Below are 22,328 nucleotides of genomic sequence, written 5' to 3' on the forward strand. Positions count from 1 at the left end.
TAAGTCAGTCAGTCAGTCAGTCAGTCAGGAATCACCTAATCAGTACTAGTGAGGTAATCTGTCCTACTGTCCTCTAAAGGAAAGTGACCTTGCCATAACCAATTTGCCTCTTTTATCTAGTATAACTTCTTTGTTCCTGTTCCCTTCTGCCTATAAAAGTCTCTCATTTTGAATAGCTCCTCAGAGTTCCTTTCTATCTGCTAGATTGCCTGCTGCCTGATTGATGAATTGTTGAATAAAGCCAGTAAGATCTTTAAATTTTATTTAGTTGAATTTTATTTTTTAACAATGTCCATATGGGTCTTTATTTATCTTTGAAGTTTAGTAATTTCTTTAGGATGTATCTTGGCATTGAATGCTCTGTATCTTTTTTTTTTTTTTTTTTGAGTTAGAATATGTTTTCTTTTATAGGTACATTTGAATATTTTTCTTTTCCATTTGTTCTTTTCAGGAACTTTATATATATGTCACATCTTCTTTGTTTTCCATTTCTAATATATTGTCCATAATTATTATATTTTATATCTTTGTACTTTATTCCATTTTGTATCATGTCCATTTGTTCATTTTCCCATTTCTGATTGTGTTTTCGTCCTTGATCATTATATTGTTATTTCTAATGTGGTCTTAATGTCTGTTATATATTTACAATGAGAATGTTCCCTATAATTGCTTTGAGACAGTAGAAGATCAAGTAACCCTTCCTGTTGTTTCCTTTGGGAATTTCTTTGGCAACATGTGTTCCTTTCCTTTCCCCGTCTTCCCTCCCTCTCAATTTGTGTTAGGTCCTATATTGTCTGTTTCTCATTCTTACTCATCTTTGAAAGATACCAGCTGTTTGTTGAAGAATAGTATAGGGGTGGTTGTAGGGAGAAACTAGGACAGTCTACAACTTGGATGAAGTTTGTTGTCTAGAGTAAGTATTCACCAATTTGTTACTTCTTCTATCTTTGGGATACATTTTTCTCAAATTTTGGATCATTCTAGAGAGCTTAGTGTGAATCATGGTAAAGCCATTTAAGCAATTTTTATGTGGAAACCTCATTTCTCTGCTTTTCTTTCCTCTTTCACCTCATGTTACCTTTGATAACCTCCCCCAACTAGAGGTCTAACTATTATAAAGTGTAAATATCATTTTATTATGGTTTCTTCTTCCATTTTTCTTTGTTGCCATTCTGCAACATTAAACATTTTATTAGCTTCTTCCCTGGCTCATTCATGTCTCTCCATTTCAGCTCTAAGCAAAGAATCATTGAATAGTCCGTCTAAATTTTTATAATTGATTTTAAGGGTAGTTTGGTTTTTGCTAATGGTCCAAGATGAGAGCTATCTGGTTCCTTTTTCATTTTGATTTATCCACATCATGTGGCATACATAATCTCAAGTTTGAAGTTTTAGTTGATTCCTTGTTTGGGGTGGGTTTTTGTTTGTGGTGGTGGTATTGTTGTTGTTTAAGTGTATTTTTTTTTTTTTGTTCTTATTTTCATTGGCTTTCCAGGAAAAAGAGTAGGAAAATGATTTTACTCTGCCATCAATAACTAGAAATCACTCTTAAGTATTTTTAAGTAACTCTTGGTTTTTTCTATCACTTTAATAAAACCTAGTTTATGACACTGTTTTTGTTCTTGATTCTCCTAAAGCTAACTGATAATGGCATCAATTTTTCTGTTTTAATTATTCTCTCTCCTCTTTATATAGCTTTTCTGTGTTCAGTTGATTATTTTTATCACATTAATGTCTTCAATAGGATGTATTTAGCTTATGAGGATAAAAATTTTAAATAAGTCATTCTCTACCTTATTTACCTTTAAGTAAGTAAGGAACATGAGGCCTCTGGAACTAGTTGAACCAATATCTGGCTGTATTTACTTTAAGAAAGTAGTGGGTTGATGTGTCCCATAATTCATTATAACAAAACTGAACTATGCATATTCCAGGAATTCGATCAGTATTTTCCAGTGTTCACAAAGGTACTCTATACCCTTTCTTCATTGTGAGGAGTGTGTTCTTTATATGACTTGTGAGATAATTGCACATTGTTAACTTATTTCCTCTCTATTCTCTGTACACTTCTCCTTAGTAGTGAGGACAACACTGCAAATAATTTTAAAAATTAGTTAGACTTAGATTTCAAACACAAATTACTCATATTTTTAAAGTCAGTATCTCTGTCATAGGTATTTTTCTCTTTTATTGCTTCCTAATATTCTCACACTAAAAAGTAATAGCATCTCTTTGCTAAGGGTACATGTAACTCTTTTCTAAACTTAGAATTATTGGGGCACCTGGGTGGCTCAGTCAGTTAAGCAACCAACTTGGGCTCAGAGGGTTGTGATCTCACAGTTAGTGAGTTCGAGCCCCGCATCGGGCCCTGTGCTGACAGCTCAGAGCCTGGAGCCTGCTTCGGATTCTCTGTCTCCCTCTCTCTCTGCCCCTCCCCTACTTGCCCTCTGTCTCTCAAAAATAAACCAACCTTAAAAAATTAAAAAAAAAAAACAAAAAACCTAGAATTGTTGAAAAACTATAAGGAAGCAGCTTATAAACATAGCCTCTGGTTTTCTTGATTTCTTGCCCCCCCTTTTTTTTGAGAGAGAGAGAGAGAGAGAAAGAGAGGAGAGTGAGCATGTGTTGGGGAGGGGCAGAGAGAGCAGGAGAGAGAGAATCCTAAGCAGACTCCACACCCAGCACCAACCCTGACATTAGGGCTCACTCACACAACTGTAATGATTGTGACTCAACAGTGAAATTATGACCCAACCTTGAGATCATGACTGGAGTTTAAATCAGGAGTCCATGCTTAACTGACTGAACCACCCAGGCGTCCATCTTGCCCTCTTTAAAACAGGATAAACTATTCACTCATGGGCTCTTCTGCATGGCTTTCAAGCTTAATTTGGATTGGAATTGATACTTTTCAATTTGAGACTAAGATTCCTTTTTTTTTTTATGTTGAAACATTTTAAATCTGCACAAATAGCTGTGTATATGTATTACATACAAGAACATTCTTAGACATCACTTTCAAGAAATTTAACATTGATACATTAATATTATTTAATGTTTAATCCATATTCAACATTTTTCACTTGTTCCCCAAAATATTCTTTATAATAGTTTTTCCCCCAGCTTGAACCAATCAGGGATTATGCTTTTCTGTTAGTTATCTTGTGTCTTTACTCTCCTTTAATCAAAACAACCCCATTGCCTTTTTTGTCTTTTATGGCATTAACATGGTTGGAGATCCCCATAATTTGAATTTATCTGGATTTATCTGATTGTCTCTTTATGGGTATATTCAGAGTAAACAAGCTAGTAAGGTAATGTGTATTTACCATTAACATCGTATCTGTAACCACCAAAATTATGTCTGTCTCATTACTGCTGATGCTAAATTAAATCATCTCATTACTGTGGTGTATGCCAGATAGCTCCTTATAAGATTGCTTTCTTTTCTTTGTGATTAGTAATTTGTGGTACATACTTTGAGACCATGTGAATATCCTGTTTTTCATTAACATTTCCTGCAGTGTTTTAGTATCCAATGATTATCTTTCCCTCAATTAATTACTTTACTAGTAGTTGCCAAATGATGATTTTTTTTCTATTACTCCACTGCATTTATTAAGTGACATTCTTCTGTAAAGAGAAATTTCCATCCTTTTTGTTTTTTTTTAAATTTTTATTTAAATTCCATTTAGTTAACATAGAATATAATATTAGTTTCATAATGAACTGCCATACGGTACCTGGTGCTCATCACAGTAAGTGCGTCCTTTTTAAACATTTCAGTTTTCACTATGAATTCACAAATTGTTTTCAATCAGTATTTTATGATCCATTTTCATCCCTATTATTTTGGATGGTCAAAAGTTCTCTAATTCATTTTGGGGAAACCCCTTCCAGTCAAGGTCCTATGTCCTTTGACAAATCTCCATTTGTCTTTGAACACTTCTTTGCTCTCTGGCACAGTTGTACCACACATATCTTCTGTTTTCACTGCTCCAAATGTGGAATCACCCTTTTCTTCAGTGAGCCCTGGTTTCTTTTACTGGGGAAGGGGAATGGTGCATGCAAGTCATAATTTGGGCACTTGGTATACTCATTTCTATTTAGGAATCACTGTCTCCTTGCCCTTTCAGTGGACAGAGTCAAGAAATACCTCTAATCCTCATTACATATTTGTATCTTTATTCTGTTTATGGGGAGAACCTTCATTTACACTTTGCAAAATGAACTCAAAGTAATTTCAGGATGGCTACACCAGTATCACATCCAGCAACAAATCCACTAAGTACTATAAATTCTTTTTGCCTCTAAAATCTATCTCACTAAAGTTAGGGTTCCATAATTAAACATTACTTGAATTAATTGTTTTCCCCTCTGTGGTTGTATTATGAGTTTGATGTATAGTTGGTTTCATTTGTTTCTGTATTTATTTGCATTTTGTTTTAGAGTTTGCTTTTTTCATTCTATTTAAACTTAAATTTATTTTGAAATAGGTAAAACATTTATATGCCTCATAAAGACTCCTACTTCTATCCCTGTTTCTTTCACCTTGTCTCCTACCACTCCCACCACCACTTGTAGAAAACTATTTTCATTAATTTCTGTTTTGTGTTTTATCTCGTGTGTGTGTGTGTGTGTGTGTGTGTGTGTGTGTGTGTGTGTGTATGTGTGTGGTGTGCCCGAGTGTGTGATCTTATTTTCCTTCCTTTCTTAAACATTAAAGGTTAGGATGCTTTTTTATATTCCTCATAAGAAATTATTTCTTAAAGTAGGAACTTCTTACTTTTTTTTAAGCTTGGATATGCTTTTTGTATTAACATATTTTCTTTTATTTGAAAAGTTTTATTTTTCATACTTCTTTGTCACTCATAAACAGGGGGACCGGGACGCTCAACTATGCCAACCCCAGGAAACACTGCAGCTTTTCGTGCTTCTCTCTGGACTAATATGGAGAAACTTGTGGATCATATTTGTACTGTTTGTGGACAGGTAAGAATTTTAGAGAGTGGAAAGAACATTAATTATGGATTAATGCCTTGTTGCACCAAGTTGTGTGACGTTGGTCAGCTATCTTAAAATCCCTGAGCATTCAAAATACCTACATTAGCTGATTATAATATTGATAGAATAACTCTAGCAAAATGCCTCTTTCCTTCCCTTGCTATTTCTAGTACCTAAGCTTTACATTTGTTTCATTTGAAAATACCCAATTGTATACAATCTCCCCCTCTCTGCCTTTTTTAGGTACAACATCTACAAAAAATATTAGCCAAGAAGAGAGATCCTGTTTCTCATATTTGGTTCATTGAAGAAGTAGTTAAGGTATGTTTAGATGAAAATATTTTTTATCTCTTTATTGAAGAATGCAGGGAGAAATGAGCCAGCATTCTTTGTGTTCCTACCTTACAGACTGGCTACATGTCAAATAGCCATAGGAATTGATTTCTCGACAACAACAAACTTTCTTTTTAGTATATGTATAAGCACATTTGTTTATTGAGTAAATACTACCAGTAATGCATTTTATAGGCTAATTTCTGAAATGCATAAACTAATTTCTAATTTTCCATCATATAAATGATTTATTGTAAATGTTTTTAAAAGTTCCACTAGAGAATAAGATGAAAATTTTGGGTAAATAAGAGGTTTAATTGGTGGTTATTATAATGTCTTATAGTCTTTACTGAAAATGGAATGGTAAGATCCATTCGGTTGTTAATTTTTCCTATAAAGCACATTGCTGTATTCATTTTTCATATTCTGAAATTCTCCCTTCTGTTATCCACCAATACACTGGCCTCATGAGCTATAAGAATTCCTTCCATGCATAGAAATCTCTGACTCTACATTTTATTTATTCATCTTGATATGTTTTTGATAAGGAATAATACAGAGGGATTATTCTATTTATCATTTAATCTTGACAGATAAGTGTTCCAAAGAAAAAAATTCTCTAAATTTCCAGTGTTATGGTATAGTGTCCTTTGTAAGTTCAAAATTTAGGCATTTATATATTATGTTTTGGATCTCTAAGACCACCCCCAAGTTTGGTTATTTGTTAGAGAATTCACAGCATTCAGCATATAGTTGTGCTTCTGGCTATGATTTATTACAGCGAAAGGATAGGAACCAAAATCAACTTCAAGAAAGGAAAATCAGCAATAGGAAAAAGGCATATAGGATGAAGTCCAGAGGTAACCAACTGAAAGCTTCCAAGGGTCTTCTTTTACAGGAGAGAGATAGGATACCTTTAATTCATCTAGCAACAGCATGCATAAAATGTCCTCTGGGGAAGTTCATCTTGCACATAGGAGTTCAGGGTTCTCATCAAGAGTCAGTTAGCCTAGCATGTACCAAAATTCCAGACTCCTGAAAGAAAAGCAGCTGTTTGGTGTAGACCACATTATTGGTACAAACAGTTTAGGTATAGCGAGCATTCTTAACTGACAACCATGAGGACCCTCTTAAAATCCAAGTCCCAAGTACCAGCCAAGGACCAGCCTTGCAATTAGGCATTTTTAACTATAGCAATCTCAGACCTGCTGTATAAACTCATTTTTGCGTATATATATACTTATGTTGGTATATGCCTACTTACATTATTCTGCTTCATATTTGGCTTTTAATTGTATGAAAGAAATAATAAGATGCTCTTGTCAATTTGCATAGTAATTAATTTTTTACAATTTTTAAAATTCCACTTAGTGAACATACAGTGTGTCAGCAATTCCATACATCATGTGGTGCTCATCAACAAGTACACTCCTTAATCCCCTTCACCTATTTAACCCATCCCCTCCTCCCACCCGCCTCATTTGTAGTAACCATCAATTTGCTCTCTAGAGTTAAGAGTCTGTTTCTTGGTTTCTCTCTCTCTCTCTCTCTCTCTCTCTCTCTCTCTCTCTCTTTCTCTTTCCCCTTTGCTTCTTTGTTTTGTTTTTTAAACACGTGAATGAAACCATGTGGTATTTGTCTTTCACTGTGTTATTTTGCTTACCATTATACTCCCTAGGTCCATTCATGTCATTGCAAATGGCAAGATTTCATTCTTTTTTATGGCTGAATAATATTTCATTATATGTGTATGTATATACACATATATGTATACACACACATATATATGTATATATGTTATATGTATATCCATACACTCCACATTTTGTTTATCCATTCATCAGTCAGTGGACATTTGGGCTGCTTCCATAATTTGGCTATTGTAAATAATGTTGCTGTAAACAGATGGGTGTATGTATCCCTTTGAATTAGTGTTTTTTTTGTTTTCTTGGGTAAATACCCAGTAGTGTGATTGCCGGATTGTAGGATAATTCAATTTTTAACTTTTTGAGGAACCTCCATACATTTTCCCGAGTGGCTGCATCAGTTTGTATTCCCTTTAACAGGGCACGAGGTTCCTTTTTGTCCATATCCTCACCAACACCTGATATTTCTCATTGTTGGTTTTAGCCCTTCTGGCAGGTGTGAGGTGATAGTGCATTGTAGTTTTGATTTGCATTTCCCTGATGGTAAAGGACGATGAGCATCTTTTGATGTGTCTGTTCGCCATTTGTATGACTTCTTTAGAGAAATGTCTGTTCATATCTTCTGTCCATTTTTAAATTGGATTATTTGATTTTTGGGTATTGAGTTTTATAAGTTCTTTGTAAATTTTGGATACCAACCAGATGTGTCATTTGCAAATATCTTTTCCCTTTCTTAGGTTGCCTTTTAGTTTTAATATTTCCTTCCCTGTGTAGAAGCTTTTTATTTTGATGTAGTCCCCAATAGTTTATTTTTGCTTTTGTTTCCCTGGCCTCAGGGAACCTATCTAGAAAAAGTTGCTACAGCCAATGTCAGAGAAGTTATTGTTTCTGTCTCTTGTAGGATTTTTGTGGTTTCAGGTCTCACATTTAGGTCTTTAATCCATTTTGAATTTATTTTTGCGTATGGGTAAGGAAGTTGTCTGCTTTCATTCTTTTACATGTAGCTGTCTAGTTTTCCCAGCAAGATTTGTTGAAGAAACTATTTTTTCTCTCTGCATTTTCTTTCCTACTTTGTTGAAGATTGACCATATAATTGTGTGTTTATTTCTGGGTTTTGTATTGTTTTCTATTGATCTGTGTATCTGTTTTTGTGTCACTACCATACTGTTTTGATTGCTGCAGCTTTGTTATATAACCTGAAGTCCAAAATTGTGATGCTTCCAGCTTTGTCTGTCTTTTTCAAGATTGCTTTGACTATTTGGGGTCTTCTGTGGTTCTATACAAATTTTAGGATTGTTCTAGTTCTGTGAAAAATGCTGTTGGTATTTTGATAGGGATTGCATTAAATGTATAGATTGTTATGGTAGTATAGGTATTTTAACAATATCTGTTCTTCCATGAGCATGGAATATCTTTCCATTTCTTTGTGTCCTCTTCAGTTCCTTTCATCAGTGTTGTATAGTTTTCAGAGTATAGGTCTTTCACTTCTTTGGTTAGATTTATTCCTAGGTTTCTTATGCTTTTGGGCGCAATTGTAAGTGGGATTGTTTTCTTAATTTCTCTTTCTGCTGATTCATTATTGGTATATAGAAATGCAATAAATTTATGTACATTGATTTTGTATCCTTCAAATTTACAGAGTTTATTTATCAGTTCTAGCAGTTTTGTGGGGTAGTATTTACGTTACCTATATATATAGTATCATGTTGTCTGAAAGTAGTGAAAGTTTGACTTCTTCCTTACCAATTTGGATGCCATTTATATCTTTTCGTTGTCTGATTACTATGGGTAGGACTTCCAGTACTGTGTTGAATAAAAGTGACAAGAGTGGACATCCTTGTCATATTCCTGACCTTCAGGGAAAGGCTCTCAGTTTTTTACCATTGAGGATGATGTTAGCAGTGGGTTTTTCAGATGGCCTTTATTATGTTGAGGTGTGTTCCTTCTAAACCTACTTTGTTAAGGGTTTTTATCATGAATGGATGTTGTACTTTGTCAAGTGCTTTTTCTGCATCTATTTAAATGATAATATCATTCTTATACTTTCTTTTATTGATGTGATGTGTCACATTGATTTATGAATATTGAACCATCCTGGCAACCCAGGAATAAATCACACTTGATTGTGGTGAATGATTTTTTTAATGTATTGTTGGATTACAGGTTATTGTTGGATTGCAGGTTATTGGTCTGTTCAAGTTTTCTATTTCTTCCAGTTTCAGTTTTGGTAGTTTATATGTTTCTAGGAATTTATCCATTTCTTCTAGGTTGCCCACCTTGGTGGCATATAGTTTTTCATAATATTTTCTTCTAATTGTTTGTATTTCTATGGTGTTGGTTGTTATTTCTCCTCCTTCATTTGTGATTTTTTTTTAAGTTTATTTATTAATTTTGAGAAAGAGTGTGAATGGGAGAGGGGCAGAGAGTGCAGGAGAGAGAGAATTCCAAGCAGGCTCCACGCTGTCAGCACATAGCCCAATGCATGGCTCGATTCCACATACTGTGAGATCATGACCTGAGCCGAAATGTAGAGAAGTTGGATGCTTACCACACTGAGCCACCCAGGCTCCCATCTCATTTACGATTTTTAAAATTTGAATTATTTATCTTTTTTTCTTGATAAGTTTGACTAGAGGTTTATCAATTTTACTGATACTTTTCAAAGAACCAGCTCCTGCTTTCATTGATCTGTTTTTTTTGTTGTTTTTTTTTAGTTTCTATATCATTTATTTCTGCTCTAATCTTTATTATTTCCTTCCTTTCACTGGTGTTAGATTTTCTTTGCTGGTCTTTTCCTAGCTCCTTTAGGTGTAAGGTCAGACTGTTTATTTGAGATTTTTCTTGCTTCTTAGTTAGGCCTGCATTGCTTTATACTTACCTCTTAGAACTGCTTTTGCTACATCTCAGAGGTTTTGTATCATTGTATTTTCATTTTCATTTGTTTCCATGTACATTTTTATTCTTTTATTTTCAGGCTGACCCATTTATTCTGTAGTAATCTGTTATTTAACCTCAATGTATTTGTGTACTTTCCAGATTTTTTCTTGTGGTTGATTTCTAGTTTCCTATTTTTGTGGTCAGAAAAGTTGCCTCGTATGACTTGACTGTGAATTTGTTGAGGCTAGTTTTGTGGGCTGATAGGTGATCAATTCTGGAGAAGGTTCCATGGGCTCTTGAAAAGAATCTGTATTCTGCTTGAGGATGTTCTCAATATGCTCTGAATATGTCTGTTAAATCCATCTGGTCCAGTTTGTCATTTAAAGCCATTGTTTATTTGTTGATTTTGTTTAAGTAATCTGTTGATGTAAGGGGAGTGTTAAAGTCCCCTACTGTTATGGGGCACCTGGGTGGCTCAGTCAGTTGAGCGTCTGACTTTAGCTCAGATCATGACCTCACAGTTTGTGAGTTCAAGCACCGTGATGGGCTCTGTGCTGACAGCTCAGCAGCACCTGGAGCCTGCTTCGGATTCTGTGTCTCCCCCTCTCTCTGCCCCTCCCCTGCTCGCATTCTGTCTCTTTCTCTCTCCCTTAAAAATAAACATTAACAAAAAATTTTAAGTCCCCTACTATTATTATATTATTATAAATTATGTTATTAACTGTTTTATGTATTTGGATGCATAAATATGTACAGTGTTTTATCTTCTTGTGGGATTGACTGCTTTATGATTATCTACTGTCTTTGTCTCTTGTTACAGTCTTCATTTTAAAGTCTATGTTGTCTGACATAGGTGTTGCTACTCCATCTTTTTTTTGGCACCCGTTTGCATGCTTGATGTTTATCCATCCTCTCCCTTTAAATCTGCAGGCGTCTTTCTGTCTAAAGGAGTTTCGTGTAGGTAGCATATAGATGGGTCTTGTTTTTTTATCCATTCTGTCACTCTCTGTCTTGATGAGAGCATTCAGTCCATTTACATTCAAAGTAATTATTGATACATATGTATGTATTACCATTTTTACCTGTTTTGTGGTTGTTTGTGGAGACTTTCCTCTGATCCTTTCTTGTCTTTCATAATTTGATTGTTTTCTTTAGTGATTTTTTGGATTTCTTTCTCTTTAGTCTTTGCATATTTATTTGTGGTTTTTTGATTTGTGGTTACCATTGGGTTTGTATGTAACATATTCTGTATATAGCAGTCTATATTAAGTTGATGGTTATTTAAGTTTGAACCCTTCTTTTACTTCTCCCCACATTTTAGGTATATGTTGTCGTATTTCACATTCTTGTATTTTGTGAGCTCCTTGACTGATACTTGACAAATTTATTTTTACTTTTGTGTTTATTTATTTTTATTTTTGTGTTTTCTATCTTCATACTGTCACTTTGGTCTCTCCTTTTTACTGATAGAACCTCCTTTATTATTTTTTGCATTTTTTTTTTTTATTTGAGAGAGAGAGAGAGAGAGAGAGAGAGAGAGAGAGAGAGAGAGCACTGAAGTAGAGTAGGCGCAGAGAGGGAGAGAGAGAATTCCAAGCAGGCTCCACTCTGTCAGGGCAGAGCCCAGCACAGAGCTTGATCCCATGAGCCATGAGATCATGACCTGAGCCAAAATCAATAGTCAGATACCTAACCAACTCAGCCACTCAGGTGCCCCTAGAGTCCCTTTTAATATTTCTGCTTTGCTTTGCTGGTTTAGCAGTCATGGACTCTGTGAGTTTTTGTTTGTCTGACAAAATCTTTATCTCTCTTTGTATTCTGAATGATAGCCTTGCTGGATAGAATATTCTTGGCTGCAGGTTTTATCCATTCAGTACATTGACTATATCACACCATTCCCTTCTGGCTTGGAAAGTTTGTGCTGAAAAGCCCCTGGTAGCTTTAGGGAGTTTCCCTTTTATGTAACTGTTCTTTTCCTTTAAAATTTTTTTCTTTACTATATTTTGCCATTTTAACTGTAATATGTCTTGGTGTGGATCTTTTTGTTGATTTTGTTGGAGGTTCTCTATGCCTGCTGGTTCTGGATATTTGTTTGCTTCCCTAGATTAGGGTAGTTTTCAGCTATTGTCTCTTTAAATAAACTTAATGCCTCATTTTCTTTGTTGTTGTCTTCTAGGACTCCTTATAATGTGAATGTTACTATCTTGGAGTCACTGAGTTCCCTAAGTCTACTCTTATTTTCCATTATTCTTTTTTCTGTGTTCAGCTTGATTACTTTCCATTACTCTGTCTTCTAGGTCATTGATTTGTTCCTCTGCTTCTTCTAGCATGCTGTTCATTCCATCATGTGTGTTTCTCACTGCATTTATTGAGCCCTTTATCTTTGCTATGGTATTCCGTATCTCTGTGTTCAGGGTCTCACTTATGTCTTCCACTCTTATCTCAAGTCTAGTAAGTATCCTTATGATACTTACTTTAAATTCTCTATCAGGCATGTTACTTATATCTGTTTTTCCTAGATCTCTGGCCATTGTCTTGTCCTGGATTTTTCATTTGGGTTCAATTTCCCTGTCTTCTCCTTTTGTCTTAAGTCTCTGTGCCTATTTCTCTGTGTTAGGAAAGTCACTTATGTCTCCTGTCCTTGAAGGTAATGGCCTCATGAAGAAGAAGTCCAACAGTGCCCTGCTGTGTAGCGTTCTTGTTTCCTAGGGCTTGGTACTTTTGGGAGTGTGTCCAATGTGTACTCTGTGTGATCAGCTATTGTGTCCTAGCTGCCTTTTCTTTCATGCCAGTCATCTGCAGAGGCTGTCTTTGTGTGTTATGGGCTGTGTTTGGCCCCTGGCCTGAATGTGGCGCATTTTAACTGTGTTCTGGTCTGCTTTTGAAATGAGACCTGTTGGCACTGCTGCTGGAAGCAAGGCCCTGCAAAATTCCCAGGTTGGGAGACATGGTGTTTAAGGGGTTTGGACTGGTCTTCTGGGGGAGAGGGCCTGCTGGGACTGAGGCAAGTGTGACTGGGAGGAGCAGGTCCACTGGCGCATGATGGGGGCAGGGCTTGGTGCAAGCAAGTTAGGTAGGGAGTGTGGGTATTGTGCTGCTTCCCCTAGGTGGCTCTGTGCTTATGCTGAGGTTGCTGGAGGGAAATGGTCCCAGCTGTTGCCTTTGTTCCTGATGGGTTCTCTCCCTGAATGCTACCTTTCTAGGACATGCTTTGAGATGAATGCTGCCTTTCCAGGACATGCTTTGAGATGAACAGATAATCTCCCTACTCGTACCCCTGGTGCTCTTCAGATCGCTGTTTCCATGCTGTATGTTCACAGGTTGTTTGCCTGCCTTCTTTCCAAGAGCAGCCCCAGTGCCTCTGTGCTGTCCCCAAGCCATTCCTGCTGATCTTTAGTACTCCAGGTTAAGTCCTGCTGGTCGCAAAACTCATGAAATTCAGCCCCTCTCGCTTTCCAAACCAATTGTTATTGGGGATTCATTTTCCCTCTATGCTCCTCCTGTGTGCTAGTGTCTCTCACCCTTCTCTACAGTGGTGGCTCCCTTTCCACCTTAGTGGCCACGATTGGTTTTTCTCCCAAACTGTGTCTCCACACTTCCTACTTTCTTCAAGTGGCCTCTTCTCTTCTTTAGTTGTAGAGTTTGTTTCGCCAGTCTACAGGTCAATTTCTCAGATATTTAGGATGATTTGATAGTTATCTATTTGTATTCATGGGACTAGGAGAGCCTAGGGTCGTCCTACTCTGTCACCAGCTTCCCCTCTCTTGTATAGCTATTAAGTCTTTACATTTACTGGTGGAATGGATAACTAATATCAGGCCTTAATGTTTACAGGCAAGCAAATGCACATGCAGTGTTACCATTCATCTTATTCAATCATTATATTAACTCATGAAATTTTTCACTGAATTAAAAATAAAAACCAGTAAAGATTGATCTTTGATTCTTAGGCTATTTAAAAATGTAGTCCTATACAACACACATATTTATATATAAATTTTGATGTAAATTTCCAGTTTAGTTGATCTTTGTTCTTTTACGGCAATGTTTATGAAAAAAATTTAAGTCCTTCTTGGAATTCAGTGTACTCATGTATATTCAAAACAGATCGGTCTTTTGTGCAAAGCCCAAAATAACTTGATCTTAAATACTTGGGATTTCCAGAGCCAGAGAAAAGTAACAAAACAGAACAAAACCCCTCAAAAATATCCATCACATATTGCAGATAAAGCACATAACTATCACTATATTTACCATAGTTTGTTTAGTCTTTTTCTTTATTACAAAGCTATGAACAAATATTTTTGCTAATTACATAATACCACGTAAGGACATAATTATTCTAATGAAAATAATTATTGTTGGCAACAGAATCTTTGTAGAAAGTGTAGGATTTCTAGGATAATTGGAGTCCCCAAATAATGACCCTTCAAATCTTCAGAGAAGTTTAAACTTTTGAGTAGGTGATGATATATATCTGGTGTTTTGGGTCGTTGAAGAATGATACCTGGACCCAAATCTCTAAACCTTCGTGTAATCTCTTTTTGAGGACAAGGTTATGAACAGACAGTTCTTTTTAACACTACTAGTTTTTGCAATTCCAAGATTTTTAAGAAGAATGTGTCTTGGTATTGAAAGTTCTTTCTAATTTAATGGTTTTAGCCTTTCTAACCTGTGAATATATGTATTAAAAATAAAATTTGTAAATAATTCAAGATGAAACAGTATTAGAATTATGCCATATGCTTTCTACAGTATCTGTTTGGAAATTAATGCTTTTTTCCTCAGGAAGATTATTTCTAGCAAAGTTAAGTTGGAATCTACCTAGAACACTTTTTAAAAATTTTTGTGTTCAAATATTTATAAGTAATAGTCTATATTTTGAAATTTATTGAAGGTTAAATTGATAGTTTCTCTTTGGTTTATAATATGGAATAGTTCATACTATACTCAGCCCATTTATATCACCTTTACATCTTTTTGATGTATTTTTATATCATGAGTTTAAAATAAAACTGGACCAATTATATTAGGTATAACAATCTTAGGAATATAATTTAAATGTAGAGGCTTTTTGAAAGCTATTCCTTGATAAGATAACTAATTCTGCTGCTGCTTACTTTATTAAGACAAACTTATTTTCAGTCTATTGTATAATTTGAAAGGCATATTCATACCTATCAATTTTGGTATCTTTTAACAGCAGTGAAGAGTTCTAGTGTCACTATATAATCATCAACACTGTATATAACATTCTGATAAAGTGAGTGTAGCAAATTATTGACAGATTATTCAGAATCCACACAGTGGAAAACAGGTTGTAGATTCTCATCTGCAGAATGAAGCCAGTTTATTTGTATGTGAGAAAGTAGATAGGATACTTTCATTTTCTAAGCCAGGAATTTTTATCATCGAACAAAGTCTTGTAATCATGTGTGTAGGATGTATTAGGCTAAATTTGGAATGTGTTCAGAGCTTTGAGCAGCTATAGTACTAATGAGAATTTTAACTGTGAAAAAGAATGCGTTTTATTCTTTTAGAAATATCAAATGATTTGGTGATAAGATTAAAGATTCAAAAATTTTAGGACATTCAAACATGAAATATTTTAATGTTTTGAGAAAAATGCTTACTTAACTCATCTGTCTGTGACATCTTAATTTGATTAAAAAAGTAAGTAGCAATAAGCCAGAGTCTAAGTCAGATATCATCAGTAAATACTCTCATCCATAAAGGGTAGAAGGTTTTTGCTTTTACTATTTTGGGGACCAAATCTTCTGAAGAGTCATCTCACTACAATAGAAATAAATTCTAGGTAAATTGGAGAGGTATAACATGCAATGCACTTTTGGGCCTGCAAAAGATAAGAGAATCTCTGAGGGGCAAAGATGCATATACAGATATACTTATGCATATACAGAAGCAGATAAAATAGTTGAAACTTAATGGGGATTTGTGAGCTATAAGTCATTGGAAAAGCCAGAGTTGGCCTCAAGTCAGATGCCCATGTCAGTGACGGGATCAGTCCAGTAGGCTCTGGGGCTCTAAAATGAACCTATCAGAGTTGCATTAATCTAAGACCTGTGTGGGTGACTAACATGGTTCTCTGTTGGTAACAGTATCTCACTCCCACAAGAAACAAATGCACATCCTCTGTAGAGAAGAGCATTTTTCGTTTTAGCCATCAGAATTGAGCACATAGTAACGTGAGCCAAGTAAGAGCTCATAGTAAAAAAGGCACCAACCGTATAAATAAACAAGAATCTATGATTGAAAGACAGTCAGTCAGTAGGAAAAAATGAAGGCAATGAAAAACAGATCTTAGACTCCTATCAGACTTCTGAAGGACACTATGCACTTCATAAGTTAGAATTATCTGAAAAAGAATCTAAAATACCTGTTTATGATATATTTAAAGAATACAGAATGGAATAAAAAATGAGAAACAAAAGACTCTTAAAAAATGACCAGTTCTTTAAAAAGAACCAAACAGAACATTTAGGAATTTAAAATAAAATCATTGAAATAAAAATGCAGATAGATTAAACAGATATTGCATAAAGTCAAAGAATAAATTGGAGGCTGACAGAATTGATGAATTTATCCAGAATGCAGCATAAATTAAAAATATGGGAAATGTGAGAGGTTAAAAATTATGGAGGATTAAATGAGGTTTTAATATAAGGTTGTAATTGGAAAAGGAAAGCTGGCAAACTAAAAAAGAAAAACCATATGATTATCTCAGTACATGAAGGAAAAGCATTTGACAGAATCCAACATCTGTTCCTGATAAGAACTCTTAGCAAACTAGGAATAGAAAAGAGCTTTCTCAACCTGAAAAAAGGCATTTAGGAACAAGGAACAGGTAAAATCGTACTTAATCATGAGGACTGAATGCTTCTCTCCTAAAATCAGGGAGAAGGCAAGGTTTTCTTTCTGTTCTCACTGCTTCTATTTAATGTTGTCCTAGCTAGTGGAATAGAAGAAGAAATAAAAGATTTCCAATTTGGAAAGGAAAAAGTAAAATGGTCTCTGTTTACAGATGACATGATCATCTATGTAGAAAATTTGATGGGATCTTTAAATAAATAATAAAAAGCTACCAGAACTAGTAAGTCACTTAGTACAAGATTACAGAATATAGATCAATACAAAAAAGTCAATTGTATTTCTATATATTGGCAATGTACAATTGAGAATTGAAAATAATTCCATATGTAGTTGCATCAAAGAATATGAAATACTTAGGAATAAATCTGTTAAAAGATGAATATCATCTGTATACTGAAAACTGTAAAAATTGCTGAAATTAAAACTTAATTAAACAAAGAGAGATACCTTATTTATGGGTTGGTAGATTCACTGTTGTTAAGACGTCCATTCTTGCCAAATAGATCTATAATCCCAACAGATGTTTTGGAGAAATTGACAGGCTGAATCTAAAATTCAAATAGAAGTACAAAGGCCATGGGATACCCAACACAGCTTTGAAAACGAAAAGCCGAATTGAAAGACTTAGCATTATCTGATTTCAGGACTTAGAAAACTACCTTATTCAAGAAAGTGTGGTGTTGTTGTAAAGTCAGAGACCCTAGATCACTGATGCAGAATAGAAAGTCCAAAAATAAACTCACGTGTATATGCAGAACTGATTTTCAAAACAAGTTTCAAAGACAATTCAGTGGTGACACAGTAGTCTTTTTAACAAATAACATTGGAACATTTGGGTGCCGAAATGTAAGACTTAAAATTCTAAAACTGATTGGAGGAAGAAAATAAAACTTTGTGACCTTGGGATTGGCAAAGATTTCTTCAATGCAACACCACAAGCTTGATCCATAAAACAAAAAAAACCCCGCAACCCTGATATTTTATTTCATTTTTATTTTTGTTTATTTTTTATTTTTTCCAACCCTGATATTTGAGACTTAATCAAGATGAAGAATTCCTGCTCTGCAAATCACTTAATTAAGAGAATACAAGACAAGGTATAGACTGGGAGAAAATATTTGCAAATCATATATCGAATAAAGGATTTATGTCTAAAAAGAACTCTCAGAACTCACAAAGCAACTTGTCAGTTTTTAGACTGGGACAAAAGGTTCAAACAGACACTTGGTAGATAGATGTCAAATAAGCACATACCTAAAATTTTAAAGGCTGGCAGTGCCAAGTGTTGGTGCTGGTGAGGTTATAGAGTGACTGGAATTCTTATATGCTGCTGATGGGAAACGTAAACTTGTACAACCACTTTGGAAGACAGTTTGGCAGATTCTTGAAAAGTTAAACATACACTTGGTATGTGACTCCTCAGTGTACCCCCATGTATTAATCCTAGAGACATGAAAGAGTATATCCACGAAAGACTTGCATACCAATGTTTGCTAGCAGCTTTTTATTTAATAGCTGATAACCTTGAATAACCCAAGTATCCATAACATGTTAATGGATAAACCATGGTAAAGCCACGTAACGGAATATAATCAGCAACAAAAAGAAATGAACTACTGATACATGTGAAAACATGAATTAATCTCAAATTTATGTTGAATGGACGACCCCAAAGAGAAAAGGATATATTCTACAATTCTGTGTAAAGGCAGTCTTTGCTTTACATGGGATTATATTTACTAAAATGTATGCAGGTTCGAACCTATGTCCTTGCTTTGTATGTGCATGAGTTTTTGTTAACACTGTACCATGCAAAACAAGGACTTCTTGGAATATAAAATTCTGGAAAATACAACTATTCTATTGTGATGGAAACCCATCAGTGGTTATATAAGGAAGAGGTACGGTGGAGGAGGTTGGGGAGCCACAAAAGGGAGAAATTATAAGGGGGCAAAAGCTATTAATAGACTGTTAACTAAGAAGATATGCAAGTGGATAATAATGATGTACATAAAACCTCAAGATAAGTCATAAGGAAAATGCAAATCCAAACTACAGTGAGATTCCACTGCACAACCAGTGGAATCAAAATGACTACCATTAACAAGTGTTGGTGAAGATGTGGAGAAACTGTAACACTCATGTATTGCTGGTGGAAATGTCAAATAGTGTTGTGCCTTTGGAAAGCATTTTGTCCGTTCCTCAGTATACACTCACCATATGATTCAACAGTTCCATTCCTAGATACTTACCAAGAGAAATGAAAACCTGTGTCCACAAAGAGGGTCTATACACAGATGTTTCTGGCAGCCTTATTCACAATAACCAAATACTGGAAAAAAATCTAAATGTCCATCACCTGGTCAATGGATGAACAAAATGTAGTATATTTATACAATGCAGAACTATCCCACAATAAGAGGAAACAAAATACTTATATATCACACTACATGGATAAACCTTCAAAACATAAGTGAAAGTGGTCAAACTCAAAATGTGGGATTTTGTTTATATGAAATTTCTGTAAAAGCAAAACTATAGATAGAAGGCAGATAAATGATAGTCACTGGGTGCTAGAGCAGGGTTTGGTGTGTGTATGATAAAGAGGGAGCTTCTGTGATGACAGGATTATTCTAAAACTGAATTGTGTTGATGGTTCACAACTGTAAATTCACTGAAAGTCATGTATCTGATTAAGGGCTGGTATTCAGAATATATACATTGTATAGGATACAATATGTATTTTGTATTGCACCAACTCAAAACAAGGTAACAAAATCAGGGTTATTTAAATTGCTGGTTCTGGGCCTAGAGCTAAGAAAATTGAAGGTGAACATGGAATATCTTGTGCTAGAAAGTAAAGAAATGCTCCAAAACTGATCATCAAAACAAGTAAGGTCAGTAGTGGATTTTAACCTATTGAGTAAAATAAAAATTCAGAGGTCTATATATCAGTCCATCAGACAGATGATGGACTGACAAATGAAAAGGGAAAGCTCTTCCTTACGATGGACTGCCAGTTAAGGAAGATAGAACAATGAAATTTAAAAGGTAACTGGTATTTTTTTACTTATTTTGAGAGAGAGAGAGAGTGAGAGAGAGAGCAAGTGGGGAAGGGGAAAGAGAGAGAGAGAGAGAGAGAGAGAGAGAGAGAATCCCAAGCAGGTTCCATACCACCAGTGCAGTGGGGCTCAACCTCACAAACCAATTATGACCTGAGCCAAAGTCAGATGCTTAGCCAACTGAGCCACCCAGGTGTCCCCAAAAGATAACTGTTTTGCAGCTATTATAGTCAAATTTGATCCAGACAATAATCATCAGTGGATGCTAAATCTAGGAGAAGGGGACTTTGATAAGGAGCAATATATTTACATGATATTAAACTGTCTCCCAGTAATTACTAATTCCAAAAGGAAAGGTAGTAACTATACAGTAGAAGAATCAAACAGCACTTTAACTGCATAATCAAAATTAAAACCCCCATTACCTTGCAGATATACATGATATGCTGAGAACAGATTATTCATGTTGTATTCAAGACAAAAATGCCTAACCTGAGTCTAATTATGTGGAAACAAGATAAATCCAAATTTGGGACATTCTGTAAGATAACTAGTCTTCACTGCTTAAAAATACCAGTGATATAAAACACAAAGATTGAAGAGTAGTTCCATAGTATGAAAGACTTTATGTAAAGACATATGACAGCTAACTGTAAAATATATGATGCTGGTCTAATTCCTGTTCCAGAAAAAAAACAGTGCTATAAAAAACATTGGACAGTTCATGAAATTGGAATATGAAAGGTATATTAGATATATATGTAACAAGGTTAAAAATCCCAAGTTTGATAACTGTATTATGGTTATCTAGAAGAATGTTTTTATATCAGGAAGTCACTTAATTATTTAGTTGTACAGAGCTCTGATGTGTACAACTTACTCTCAGATGTTTGAGAGAGAGAAGGAGGAAAGGAGAGGGAGAGAGTGATGGTGATAAAGCAAATGTGGCTCAATGTTGGTAATCAAGTGGTGAATTGGAGTGAACTGTAGAAATGGGGGTGGGGGTTATTCCTGCAACTTTTCCTCTAAGTGTAAAATTTTTCTATACGTTCATAATTAAAGTTTAAGGGAAAAAAGATACCATGAAAAATTATATGCCAACTAATTTTAAAAGGCAGGTGAAACGGACACATTTCTAGAAAAATAGAACTTTTCCAAAATTTTTAAAGTAAGATTAGACACTATGCATAGTCCTTTAACCTTCAAAGAAATTGAATTGCTAGTTCAAAGTCTTTCCACCAAGAAACCAGTAGTCTCATGGTTTTTCAAGCAACTTCTACCAAAAGTTCAAGGAACAGGTCGTTTTGCTGCTGTTGTTGTTTTCTTAGAGAAGAAGAAAACTCCCTCACTCATTATGAGACTAAAATGACCTTTATACCAAAACCAGTTCAGGATTACAGGAAAGGAAAATTACAGTCCAATAATGCTGAGGCATGTAATATTAAAGAATCTTAAAATATTAGCACACCAAGCACAGCAGTAAGTAAAAAAGATACAACTATCTCAGAAGTACAGAAAGAATTAATGATGATAAAAAGTGCCAGCCAACTAAGAGAAAGGAAGTTTCTTAAATTGATAAAGGATATCTAATAAAACTGTTAACAGTCATTGTTCTCATTGATAAAATGTGAAAAGCATTACCTTTACAGTCATGGAAAAGGCCAGATGCCCACTATCCTTGCTTCTCCTCAACATTGTCCTGGAGGGGCCGACCTAACATAATAAGAGAAAAGAAAGAAAAAGAAAAGAGAAAGGAAGGAAGAAGAGAGAGAGATGGGGGGAGGGGGAGAAAGAAAGAAAGAAAATAAGAGTTCAAATATGCCAGAGGAATTCATTCCTATTGCTTTTCTGCACATTTAAACAAATATTAGACCTATCCGAATCATCAGAAAGCTGCATGACTATCTCTGGAGAATTGAGCTAGTCTATGACTGCCTATAGTTTAAGATTGATACGTTCATTGTGGTTCCAACTTTTAGGCTGTTCTTTCCCTCTCTCTCTTCTTTTGTCTTTCTCTCTGTACTATTTGCTTATAAACTTTTTCATACTGTGTATCAAATGCTTGCCTTCGAGAGTCCTGGACATGAACACAACTCTGTATTTTGTACTGATTAGGGTCATCTGTAATACCTCTTGTCAACCACATTTAACAATGTCGGGGTGGGGGGGAAGTTCTCTCCAAACTTTTTTCCTAATTTGAGTGAATAAACTCTTTATACTTCTATCCTCTCTCTGATGTAATTATTACTTGTTTGTATAATAATAAATGTTAAAATACCCAAAATGTGTAAGTTCTGTGCGACACATTAATCATTTTTGGCCAAAGTGGTAATGCTAGACCCTTTTTCTATGTTAAACAATTAGAACATTGCTGAGTATTTAAATTGTTTTCACCTTTCATGCAGATGGGCTAGAATCCTGTTCATGCAGTTGATAGTAGCTGTAGTGAATAGATCTATGTGAGCAGAAGTCAAGTAAAAATGCGAATGCTTTGAAAGTGCTTAAACACCCT

General features: G+C 35.0%; 1 protein-coding gene across 1 annotated transcript in view; it reads left to right on the forward strand.

Moving 5' to 3' along the window:
* The window catches only part of COG5 (component of oligomeric golgi complex 5), a 312,502-nt gene that overhangs the window by 183,305 nt on the left and 106,869 nt on the right, over positions 1-22,328 (forward strand). Inside the window, exons 9-10 of the mRNA XM_007083949.3 lie at positions 4,883-4,995; positions 5,251-5,328. Coding sequence (XP_007084011.2) covers positions 4,883-4,995; positions 5,251-5,328 — 191 coding nt within the window. The remainder of the gene's footprint in view (positions 1-4,882; positions 4,996-5,250; positions 5,329-22,328) is intronic.

Source organism: Panthera tigris, chromosome A2 (assembly GCF_018350195.1).
Source record: "Panthera tigris isolate Pti1 chromosome A2, P.tigris_Pti1_mat1.1, whole genome shotgun sequence".
NCBI classification, from domain to species: Eukaryota; Metazoa; Chordata; class Mammalia; order Carnivora; family Felidae; genus Panthera; species Panthera tigris.